Below are 13,422 nucleotides of genomic sequence, written 5' to 3'. Positions count from 1 at the left end.
TCAAAACTGATATCCATAATTCTTACATACCTGGAACACTGACATCCTCATATATGTAATCATATTCTGATATTTTTTTTGAATCCTTTGGATACACAATCAAAAACATAAAACAATTTCCAATTAGACTTATAAAATCAAAAATAATGTGCAAACAATCTGGACATACAAGGCTTTCATCAGACACCATGAGAAACATTCTTACCTGTGTTGTGTATTCCAGACTCATTAGAAACTCCTTACGTCTCGCTCCGACTCCTTTCCCCTGCTGTAGCTCACAGCCTCCAAATTCTGCACATTCAACACTTCTGCCTCACAGTATTTAAAGAGGCTATTTACTGTATTTGTTCAGCGCCATTTAAAAGCTTGCAGCAGTGGGGTGAGCTGTGACACGACTGGGCGTATGGAATCAGTCAGATGGTGTGTTTTTGTAAATGTCTAATATCTCAGGAGAAGCTGTTGCCTTTAGGGATTCATAAAGAGACAAACTGGCCCTCAAGTTTTTGTTACTGTATGGATAATATCTGAAGATTCATTCAGTCACGGAGGTAGGAGGTAGCTGGGTGTAGAGTTAATTTGCAGCAGGCGGTTGTTTACCAGCAACTGTAGAGCAAAGATGGGCAACTTCGTAAGTGTTCTAAAGGAGCAGTGTTAAGGATTTCATGGTGTCTGGTAGTGGGGATTACAGATTGCTACCACCTGAAACTTCTCCTGGTTAGGATTTCTTCAGTGATCATATATACTGGAAGCCAAATTATCTTCAGGGATGTCTCCCTTTTCTAAACAAATGGACCTAGTGATTAAAACTGGTAAAAACACTGAATGAAGCAATTTCATGTTAAAAAATCTGTGTTTTTCCCACGCTGTTTGGCACATTGCGGAGGAGCTGCTAACTACAGAGCAGAGTCCTGCACGGGTCCAGTTTTCAAGATCCGACCCGACCCGACCCGGCGACGTACAAACCTGCACCCGAACCGCAAACCCGCGCATCAGGCCAATTAGTACAGCAACCCAGTCCGACCCGTTCAAACACGACCCGCAGCCCAACCCAGATTTAAAGTAATCATTTTGAGTCATATTGGCTGAATATTGAACAGCATATTGCCACAGTTAAGATGCCAGTAAGTAAACAACGACCTGAATGAAGCAGCTCTCACAATAAAAACCTGACTTCAGCTCCATCTTCAACCCTCTGTGTTCTTCTCCCATACGAGTGTAAAAGCACTCGTTTGTTACGTTTAATGCTTTTAAACTTTTAATCTATGTAAAGGAACTTTACATGTGTAATAATAGACTTACTTTCTGTCCAGAGCGACATTCAACAGTTACGAGCTGTCACATGTTTTTAGAATCCATCGAGGAGAGAAGTAATCCATCAGGGAAACACTTCAGAAACATTATAAAGTGATAGTTGTACGTTTTATCCACTTATTTCTCAAATACCTAAATAATCATTTACCATTTTGGAAGCGGCGCTTGTTAGACGGTGGCAGTCATGTTGATTCTGTCGTCCAATCACAAATTGTGTTAGTAGATGGTGAAACGCGTGTAAACAGCTGAACCAATGACCGTCGCGAAATAGCGGAGGCGATCCTCAGAGAGTAAATAATGACCAAGATAGTTATCTGTAGTTTATCGAACTAATGACTGATGTGTTTTTCTAAAACCCGCGATCTGACCCGCATGTTATTTTTTCCACCCAGATCTGAACCCAGGAAAAAATGCTTTTTTAAAAACCACCCGCAAATCAGCTGTTTTTGCGGGTACCCAACCCGACCCAGTGCAGGACTCTGCTACAGAGGTTGTCACAAAAATGCAAATAGTCCCTTCAGAGCCAGAGTCAATTCTGGGCTACTGTAGAGACATGGCCATGCAACATGGGGACTCTGTAAACGCGGTCCTGCTCACTATGTACATGTAAACAACTCATTCTAAGGTAACAAAAACACAATGATTCTTATTTTCAGGTGATTATACACTAAAGGAAACACACTTTGGTAATAAAATAATAGAAAAGGGGAAAATAATTATGATAGTTCTAATAGCTACATCAATTAATTAAAATGATATTGATAATAACTGATATACTATTATACATCACCTGCAAAAAGTTCTTGGCTACATATCAAAGAAAACTAAGAGACGTCTAAACCATAAACAGCCTTCCTGTTAATTTAATTTTTTTTTAACTGGTGTGTCACATTCAATGTTACAGACAGGCCAGTAAACAGTAAAACAGCATGGAGGTCAGTGTTCTTTTTTTTTATCTGTCCATCAATCAATCAATCAATCAATCAATCAATCAATCAATCAGTCAATTTTATTTATAAAGCCCAATATCACAAATAACAGTTTGCCTCACAGGGCTTTACAGTATACAACATCCCTCTGTCCTTAAGACCCTCACAGCGGATAAGGAAAAACTCCCCCAGAAAAAAACCCTTTAACGGGGAAAAAAATGGTAGAAACCTCAGGAAGAGCAACTGAGGAGGGATCCCTCTTCCAGGATGGACAGACATGCAATAGATGACAAACAGAACAGATCAAAATGATAAATTAACAGTAATCCGAATGGCAAAATGAGACATAAAGAGAGACAGAGACAGAGAGACACCGAAAGAGATGCAGGACAGACAGCTTACAACAACATTAATTTAAGTGATAATATTACAATAATAAGGTAGGTATATATTAATATCTGATAGTATATGTCTGTGACAATAATCATATGTGTATAATAACAGTAGAAGTATGACTAATAATAACAGCAGCAGCAGTAGGAGGCATCTGGCAGGACCACGGCAGCAGCACAACCACACACGTCACGCTGTCCAGGCACCGCTGCAATATGAGTTAACCTGCGAGACAGTGGAGCACAAAGGCTCCGGAGAAGAAGCCGAGTTAGTGACATCCAGTAGAGCTGAGTTAGCGAGATGCACTAACAGGACATGAGTGTCAGCAAAGGAGAGAGAGAGAGAGAGAGAGAGAGAGAGGGAAGAAGAGAAGGTGCTTGGTGTATTATATGGGGTCCTCCGGCAGACTAGGCCTATGTCAGCCTAACTAGGGGCTGGTCCAAGTCAAGCCTGAGCCAGCCCTAACAATATATCATTTTAGTAACTTTATATTTTGGGACAAAGACAGCAGCTGTAAATTAGGTAAGTAAATTACCTTCCACTTTGCGACTTTGTAATGTGAGCTTTTTGACAAATCCGTTGCTTCACTAACAATTTACACCAGTGCAGGATATTTGAATTTAAACTTGATGTAGAGTTGGTATTTGTTGAAACAGATTTCACATGATATTCCATTGATCTAAGAGATTTCAGTCAGTATTTGTGACCATGACATGAACGTACTTCCTGCCGAGTCTGGCTGCAGAGGCACTTAACTGCAGACTGGTTTTGTAGATTTAGTTTGAGCATTTACGTCCAAATGCTTATTTTGGTTAATCTAGTGTAACTTCATTAACACTTTCCCATTCCCTCTGGAAGTCATGACTCAAATTTATGATTTTATCTCTATGGTCACAGCTGCCATTTGTTTATCTTAATGTGGAACATGGGTGATGCCATGCTACACGGCCACATTTTAGCTTTGTTCCAGAGATGCACTGCCCTTGCTTCATGGCATGAGCATGTCCTTGTACCCTCTGAGAGCAATTTGCACATCATTTGTTGCGGCTCAATTGTTAATTTAACAGTTATAGTCTTTTTCATTAACAAGTTTATGCAAATTGAGTGACAGTATGGTCCAGGCAGGGTGTGCAGGACAATAGCCTGCTCCTGACTAAATGCAGGTTTCAACAATCCCGTTTATTCCCTGTGTGCTTTTTGGTCCCTTCTTAGATTCTTGCAGCAGAAACTCTACATCATAGACCAGACTTGTATCCTCAAAGAACAATCTAAGCCGTTTGTACAAAGACTTACTGTAATGCCACATTTCATGACCTACAGTAATTTAAGGGCAGTGAAGTAACATCTACTGTAATTCCTCTTTGTTCAGTTTTGTTATATCCTGTAGTGGGCACTCTTCCTCATATATATTGTGCTTTCTTAGTCATGCTGTTGCTGAGTGAGGATTGTACTTAACACCAGTACACATTGTACTGGGATCATGCATTTGGTTGTGTTTGTGTATCTGTCTGTCCAAAGCTAATCTTGTAAACTACTGGACCAAGCAGCCTAATATTTTGTGGGCACATTTCTGAGTTTGCTCAAGAATTGTGGTTGCAGTGATTCATTAATGTTGAAAAACCTCATTTATTGATTGTTCTATACTGTCAATGACTGCTGGCTGACTCCTTACTCCTCTTAGCCGGCCAATGGAGGGTGCAAGTTTACCCGAAACTGGATCAGCTGAAAACAACAAACCTTGCCATCTGTTGCAGGACACATTTTGGCCTTCCCCCGGCTCAAAAACTGACATCTATAGAAAAGTTTTGTCTTGTTTTGAACCAGAGCATCTGCAGATTAATTCCATACATGATGTGTTTGATCCACTAAAGTTTTGCATGGAACAAGATGAATAAATCACCAGTTTTGTAATGTTTGCTGCCATCTTAAGGGAGCTAAGAGCGATAATTCCACCGGATGCAGCTGCAGTTTTGTTTATTTGGTCATTTTTCCATGATATCCTTCTACCATAAGTAAGTAAGTAGCCTATGTAGTTAAATTCTCCTTTTTATTGGTTTTATTGTGTTTATTGTTGTCATTTCCTTATTTGTTGTGCTGTAGTTGATAGACAAAGTTAATACTGTTAAAAGTCAAGTTATGAACAACATGGATCAATGAGTTGTTGCTGTAGTTTAGTTATGAAAAAAAAAACATTAATCCTCATAATAATATTGTATCTATATTTCACATTCAGTGTCTCTTAGCAGGAGAAATCAGTTTGCTCTTTGCAATACGCTGCTGCTATGTCAAAAATAGATGAGGCGTGTAGTTTTATTAACTTCTTAGGGGCTTCTCCGATACACTGCAGAGTATCCGTTTAAATGACAAAAATTGACAAAAGTGGCCACGAATAGCTCGGGTGGCCACCTGGTGGAGATCTGCACTCTGCTGAACACACTTTATTAGTTATACTTGTTATATACAAGAATAGTGGGAGCTCCAGTCTGGCTCTAACAGCAGACTGCAGCAGTCAGCATCATATTTAAGTCACTCAAGTAGAATCTACACACTCCACCACATGTTGAGCTGAATCTGTATCCACAGTGGTAGTCCAGGGTGAATTTCAGGCAGACTTCTTGATAAAGAAGTCATAGAGTCGGGCTTACAGCAAAAAAATAAAACAGCTATTTTATTAAAGGTTTAGTGAAAGGGCAGCTGAAGTAAATTTCCTAGTCGGCATGCAGACTCTTCTTTCATTGAGCCTGCTGAGCTGGACGAGACGGCTGTAAGCCTGCGGGGAGGTTTGTGTCTGCTCAGCCCACCAGCGGTGAGCTTTTCTTGAAGGAGAGAAGGAGAAGGAGCAGGAAGGCTGACGGGCATCAGCATTAGGCAGCTTGTTTCCGCTCCATGGGCAAATAAACAGCAGTTCCCACTTGGCAGATTCTGTGCTTATGCTTCATAGACTCATATACACATTTAACAAGCTTCGGTACCTACAGGACTGGTTCTGGGAGTGAAGCCGCCAGGTGTACTGTATATGCTGACCGCCTGCAGGACACTGACAGGATCACACTGACTTTCAATAATCAACTTGTCTTAAGAGTGTGGGGAGCTATCCAGGGTGCTGGCGGCCATGTATTCCCCTATCTTAAATCCCCCTGAGACATTACAACACCTAAAGTCATTGATAGAAGTGGTACTAGGAGCCAAATACAGAACAAACTTGTTTTCAGATCTGACACAAACTAGAAATCAAAATTAAAAAAAAGTCACTATCAATTCTGTGTGTACATATACATCCCAAAAATCCCCAAACAAATAAATAGCAAGAAATGTCCACATATAATAATAAGAATATAATGCTAAGAATATTTTTGACTGTTTACACGTGTCAGTCTGTTGGTCAATGTTGCTTCTTTTAGCAGTTACCACTAGTAACACCATCCCAGCCCATCAGTGTTGCTATGGAGACATTGTGCCCACCCTCGGGTCTGCCCCGAGGTTGCTCAGGTGAGTAAACAGCTCTGTTTGGAGCCGCAAACTTCCTTTAGCATTGTTAACTATGTAAGCACTGTGAGTTCTGTTAGCACTGTTAGCAGTGTCAGCACTGTTAGTGGTGCTAACATAGGTGACATTGCTAAAGGGGTATCATGGCTCAAAATGAAGCCATTTATTTGCCAGAGGAAGACCAGAGGATGGCCGCAGGGTTTCCACAACAGTGAGATCCTGCCAGCAGGATAAATGCTGCATTCACATGCTCCTCGGATGGTCGCATTTCCCGAGTTGGGGAAGTGTTTCCTCCGGCTTTAGCGTATTTAGCGTTAAATTGTAATGTGGAAACAACATGGATGCTACAAAGTGTTGAATTTTACTGCTCAGAGCATTTTAACAACACGTTTAACAGTTTGAAGCAAAATGATTATAAAGTAGTACATTCCCTAAAATCACTAAAATATTGCTAAACCTGAATAATGCTAATTATAACTTATCTAACTCATCTTGGTCAATCTACCTGGACAGCAACTAAGGGTTACAAGCTAATACCATGTTACAAAGTACATGTGAGCCAAACATTGACATGTCAACTAATAAAGTTTATTACCATCGATCAAACATTCACTTTTGTCCACAATGTTTCTACATGTATGACGTAAACTCAGCAGCTTGTTGTTCCAACTTGAGGGGGCATTCATGTGAATTTTTTCGAGTTCCCAGTCTGATCTTTCTGACATCACCTGAATGCAGGGGAAGTTACCAGCAATAATCACTGAATGAGAAGTGCCACGAGCTACAGTAGCCCCTCCCGAACCAGATAGTGTGCAGTGCAGAGTGGCCAAGGCTTACGTTAGCTGTCTAGGTATAGACTGGTGGGTGGGCAGTGGGCAATATGTTTCAACGTGTTCAGAAAAAGAAAATGAAATAAAGGCAAGACATTTACATCACAAAACAATAAAATATCCCCACCTCTAATTGGTTAGTGCTTTGAAATGTGATGATAAAGCTCATTGAGTTAATGGAGCACTGGGCCAAAAGGAAAAGCCTCTTGTATTTCACCTCATTTTGCTTTTTTTTTCCCTTAAAAATTAACCGGTTAGTTACAAGATAATGGGTGTCAGGTTATTGAAAGCAAAATTAACCAAAACTGACAACTCCTAATGTAACTGCAAAAAATAATCCTTTACAAGTCTCATTTTTTTCCAGTTCTTTTTAACAGCCTAATCCTGTATGAGGTTCTTAAATAATAAACTAAACTAAAGCTAAAACAATTTTTTGATTCATTCTTTAGCGTATTGGTGAAGACCTAATTACTCTTGTGATTCCATATGCAGAGAAGATTCTATTTGGTATAGCTGAGTGCACCTTTGAGAGCTGGGCATCTGTCATGTGATCATGTTTTCATTTTTCCTCGCACTTGTGTTACAGTTGTGTTACTAAAGTCACTGTTGTAGGAAATGTGCCAGCTGTGTCTTTGTTGACGCCAAGCATCACTGCTGTATCTGAAAGGTCAAGTAGAATGTGGCAGTGAGCAGATTACATAATCAACAGGCACCAGCCATTCAAGCATACATAGCCGTGGACACACTCAAATTAAACACATGCCCTCATAAACATTTAACACTGCGAGACAAAATTTGCATACAAAATTAACCAGCGTGGCCACTTTTGGATTCTGCAGCGTCTAAATTTGAGTTTGCTGTGACGTCTTTTGTTACTTCTGTTCTTCTGGTAGAAATATTGCTGTTCCAAATGTCAGATTTTGAGTTGGAAAGCAGCTCAATATTCCCTGTGTGTCATAAGTCTTGATGGATGGGAGCATTTGTGCATGAAATGGACTGAGTCATTTTGATATATAAACCTAGTCTCCATGTTGCTATTCTCTTCCAACACACTCCAGACACAGGAAGGTACTCAACGCAGGCCTGAGTCACTGAGAGATTTATTCATGAGATACTCATTTCATAGCAGGGAAATAATTGGTATACCTTTCATGTGTGTTTGTTAGCGTCTCTGTGTGTGCATCCCAGAAAATATTATCTCTAAAACAAGAGTTTGTGTTGTTACAAATGATGATGGTGCTTTATTTACTCAGGAGCAGCTGCTCGGGGAAACAGTGACATGCTGTTTTGATGCAGGTCGCAGACTGTGACCCTTTATTATCTACTATAGGTGCTCAACACAGTCAAAACACTGTTCTCCATTTTTTATGAGACAATTCATAATTAACGCTTCATTTAGGTTTTGTTGTTCCAAATCATTTGCCAGCAGACTGGTTCAGACTGGCAGCAGTGCAGCAGATAATGAGATGATTGATGAGGTCATTTCTTAATGACGTTTTCAGTTCAGTTTGGCAATTTCTCGGTTCAGGCAGTCAGAAAATGCTTTAAGAGCGTGTCTGTACACTGGCAACAAAAACATTCAATAGTAATACATTTCCACTTTTTCCATTTTTCCATTTTAACATAATGCTGTGGTATTGTCTGTCTCATTGTTGTTTTTATGCACCTATGAGACCACAACAACAACAACAATTTCGCCAACTGTTAAAGATTTTGTTGCATTGAATTTTTTAAATTGTTGGGGTCAACATATATTTACCTCACTAGGCGGCACCATAAATGTTGGGGTCAACACCTTAGGCTTCACCTGGAGGCATCAGATATGTTGGGATTTAATTGGCTATTGGAAATAATTAATAATTATTATTAATAATTAATAATCATGTTAAATAATGTGACTTAATTAACATTAAATCACCTCGTGGGGCACCATTCCCGTAAAGGGAGAAATGATAGCCAGTTAAAGATATCAGCCTCATAAAATGCGCTAAACTATTCATTTGGAGTTTGATTAATAATTAAATTAATGACAACAACCAAAATTAACAGTAACGCCTAAAGGATTTCGGAGTTCTTGATGCAGCAGAGGTTGACTATTCATTCACCCTTGTGCAACATTAAACAGACAGCAAGCATGATTCCAAAGAATTATATTTATTCACAAATTAGCAAAGCAAACCAAAACATACAAATTCTAACTAACTATATACAAGCTTGGTGTGTATATGTATGTGTGTGTGTGTGTGTGAGAGAGAGAGAGAGAGAGAGAAAGAAGAGAAAGACAAAGGTGGGTGTAGTGATCACGGAGCCATTTGGCCTACAAAGCAAAATGGCTGACAACAGAGAACTACCAAAATGGCCGAATCAAGGCTGGCTTCAGTTTCGGGGGAGGTGTTTGTCTGACCGTGTGGTCAGGACAAAGACAAAGGAAAAGAAGCGGGAACTTTGAGATACCTGTTTGGATGTAACTCTGTTGAAAGCCTGTTTGTTAATGAGTCTATGTAAATGTGACTTGTGTTGCAAACAATCTGGATTAGTGCAGAGATTGTTTAGTTGTGTGCAAGAATCTGTTTGTGAACAGTATTAGCAAACTAAACACTTAGCTTTGGCGAAGCCAACTAATCAATGACCTAACTGCAAACTATCACAACAATAACTCAGTAAACAGCATCAAATCACGTAGGCCTACAACAAGTTGAACAGTCTTGCTTAGCCTGTAAAGCTGTGATAAGCTATGCCCTGTTGTTACATTACCGATCCTTGAATGGATGGAAGAGTCACTTGGTGGTGTACTGCTTTGTTAGCCGGCAGAAGAAGGCTGGGAAGGTGTGGTTTCTGCTGCAGTCTTTGTTGTGTCCTTTGTTCCAAAGGTTCTGATCCGAGGAAGCTGGTCGCTCTGGGTCCTTGCAGAGTTAGACGCTGGGTGCTAACTCACTTAGTTCCTTGTTGCTGGAAAGCTAGTTGCAATGGCCTTGTGTTTGCAACAGAGTCTGTGGTCGGTCGCCCTCCCTTTAGTGGTTTGGGGCTATGGAGCCAGAGTCTGGGCTTCTGGGTGGTTCCAGGCCCAGCCGGAGAGAGATGTGAGCTGTTGAAGCTCCAGGGCAAGAAGAGAAAGTTCTGTGGAAGGGAGCAGATCTTGTATAGATGCCTGTGACATCACAGAGTCACATGTCACTGTAAAAGGTCTTGTCCAATCAAGTTTTGGGACTTGAGTCTCACCAAGGTGTGAGGTGAGATCTCCTGTGGCGATGGGTGTCGCATAGCCCTCTTTGTTTGAAGACAAAGAGCATGCAGAGGAAAAAGCCTTTAAATTGTCCAGTGATGATTTTACCAAATGATAAACCATCTGTGGTCCTGTGAATCCCAACAAAATCTTGGATCAGTTGTAATTAAATTTATTTTTGTTGCTGTTGGACCCAACACTTTTATGTCCTCTGTATGTCCATTGAAAGAAAAGACATACCACCTCTATGGTTCCTGGGAAGGATGGAGTTAAACCATCTACTCCACTTTCCAGTCTGAAATTATTCAGTGCTCAACAGTGTGCTCATGCATGTCATGCAGTCATAGTGTTCTTCAGAGGAGTGACATTCCACCTCTATTTAAAAACACCAGATGCCTGTCAGTTTCTCTCTCCTTTCTTGCCATACACCCTCTCCTGTCTGTAGGCACATTTATGAAATATGCATTTATTAAAGCACATTGAAGCCCGTCGACTCCTTCCACTGATGACATGATCACACGTTGAGCAGCTAGTGAACCAGCTGCTGACTCAACTATGTACAAGTGAGGCATTTTTGTCTCTGCTGAGTGAGTCAGTTGAGTAATATGTTGCTTCAGCAGCACAACATGTATGCTACGTTGTTAAAGGTCCAGTAGAAATTAATGGGATATATTAGAAAAAAAATCTCTTTCTCTTGTGAATGATGACCTAAAAATAGGACTTGTTGTGTTTACTTACCTTAGAATGAGTCATTTATATCTGCATATGGAGCTGGTCTTCATCCGCAGAGTCTGCCATGTTGCACCGCTATGTTTCCACAATTGTACAGAATGGACAAACTAAACACTGGCTCTAAAGGGGCCATGTGCGTCGGCCACTGTAGTTAGCAGCCCCTCCACTACAGTCAGCATCAGAAAAACTTTTTACGTGTAAAACTGCTTTATTGAGTGTTTTTACCTGTTTAAATCACCAGGTCCAATTGTTGTTATGTTTTTTTGTTGTTGTTGTTGTTGTTGTTGTTTTTTTTGTGAAGAAGAGACCCCTGAGGATAATTCAGCTTCTGGTAAAAACCTCATGAACAATGAACAGTGAAGTAATTCTAACGGGGAGTTTCAGCTGGATGCAATCAGTAATCCTCACCACTAGATGTCACTAAATCTCCCTAAATCTCACACATTGCTCCTTTAAAACACCACACTTAAGACATAAATTAATGTTACTGCTAGGGATGTAACAATATATCAAACTCTGTAATATCACAATAAAAAATGTCTTGATACCATCATAGCACTGTTACAATATCTGCAAAGACATTACGTGGTTATTTCACTGGTATGGCTGCATTGTACTATATCTCCTTGTTGAGAGCTGACGATGCTTGCTTATATATATCTTTCATTGAGACATGGACTTTGATATGTATTTATCATGGAAACACAGACATTTTAGAGAATGTATGGTCATGAAGATTCACCTCAAAGGCTTGGAAAAGTCATGGATATTTTTGGGCAGAAATGTGAACCCTGAATAAGAACTGAGGGGATTTTGTGACACATGTTCACTGTACAGAGAAGGAATGGTTATTTATAGAGCAGCATCAGAGGAAGAGATATTTAACAACAGTGAATAGCTTTTAGTGATTGGAGGAAAGCCCAATATCCTGAAGGTCACAGGTTTCACCCTGACAACAGACAAGTGCTCCTAAGCAAACCTCACTGCTATAAACTGCTAACTCTCTGAATGCCGCTATAGATGCTGGAGTTGACTCAATGAAAGATGGAAGAAAATACTATAAAATACGAATGAGGAAACAAAAGACAAAGAGGATAATGGAACAGCACTGAAGGGTTCCTTTTGGAGAATGTGAATGTACGTAAGCGAGCAAAGGTGACAGCGGCTGTGACAGCAGGTGGAGAAAATGAATCGATGGGTGGAATTGATCTTGTTAACTTGAGGCAGCGGTGCGAGACCAATTGCATAATGTGCAGACCAGAGCTGGGTCAGACAGGAAGACAGAGAGGGAGGGAGGGAGAGAGAGGTTTGCGAATGATGATGAACGAGGGGGAAGGGTGAAATGCCAACTGACTTCATTAAATGCAAGATGAATTCAACATCGTGAGAGGTGTATCACTGCCAAAGAAAGGAATCCCAAAAAATCCAGAGGACAGTGTGAGGAAATAATAACGTGGATGTCTGGCAGACCAATACACAGTGCTGTAAATGGACATGAATAAGTGTTTGTGTTTGTGCAACTTGGAAGCAAGAGGGGTGGGCATTGTTCATAGATGCTGAGTCGATTTCCTGTTTGTCTTGGCAGAGATCCGGGAGGCGTTTAAGGTGCTGGATCGTGACGGAAACGGGTTCATTTCCAAACAGGAGCTGGGTATGGCCATGCGCTCTCTGGGCTACATGCCCAGTGAAGTTGAGCTGGCCATCATCATGCAGAGACTAGACATGGATGGTGAGTTACATGTACAGCTACACACAAATACACTAACACACAGGTGTGAAAATATACTGAGCTATTTTCCTGGGTTCCTCCTCTTATGTGTTACAATATACATGGATCTAAAAAGCACTTTTTCTCCATCATAAAAATGTAAATCCCCTGAGGTGTATGGTCAAGTCATATTTAGAGGGATTGCTCTCTCAGAATGGACAGATGTGCAATAGATGTTGTGTGTATGCAATAGACTAACAAATTCGTTTGATAATATAGACAACCCAAATGACAGACAGTGGATCAGACGGTGCATAGACTATTTACACTGCTGTTGTACACTTACCGGAAATGAGGGTCACAAGATTTGACAGCTTTTCTTCTCCTACGCATCAAAGTGCAATCATTATCGCCAACATTTGATGAATGGCTGTCATTCGCCAACATTTTGCCTAATCTGAAAAGTGAACATGCTTTCACAGCACATTTCTATATCTATGACTGTCTGTGGCTGATTCTGACTGGCTATGTCACCAGCCCACAAGCCCATAAGGCCACAGACCATATAGCTCATGCCAAAACCAAGCGGCACCCTCTAGGGCTGAAAAATGAAATCAACACGGAAATGCCAAACATTGCAGTTCCTTATATGTCCACTTGAGGCTGGCTCGAGAAACCAGTCAATCCCCACAGACACCCATGTTAAAATGCCCAGCGGTACAGCAGAAATAAACATGTTTACAGTACAAAAAGTAGTTCATGTATCTAGCTCATTTCCCTGTTCATAATACAATTTATATATTACTCACC

At 40.5% G+C, this 13,422-nt stretch overlaps 1 protein-coding gene across 3 annotated transcripts in view; it reads left to right on the top strand.

Annotated features, from left to right (window-relative positions):
- Positions 1-13,422, top strand: part of LOC125889489 (calcium-binding protein 8-like) — a 107,344-nt gene that overhangs the window by 24,939 nt on the left and 68,983 nt on the right. For all 3 annotated transcript variants that reach the window (XM_049577526.1, XM_049577527.1, XM_049577525.1), the window contains exon 3: positions 12,490-12,633. In XM_049577526.1, the coding sequence (XP_049433483.1) occupies positions 12,490-12,633 (144 nt within the window). The remainder of the gene's footprint in view (positions 1-12,489; positions 12,634-13,422) is intronic.

The sequence above is a fragment of the Epinephelus fuscoguttatus genome, linkage group LG5 (assembly GCF_011397635.1).
Source record: "Epinephelus fuscoguttatus linkage group LG5, E.fuscoguttatus.final_Chr_v1".
Lineage (NCBI taxonomy): Eukaryota > Metazoa > Chordata > Actinopteri > Perciformes > Serranidae > Epinephelus > Epinephelus fuscoguttatus.
The sequence above is the reverse complement of the archived record's forward strand: the minus strand, read 5'-3'. Positions and strand labels throughout refer to the sequence as shown.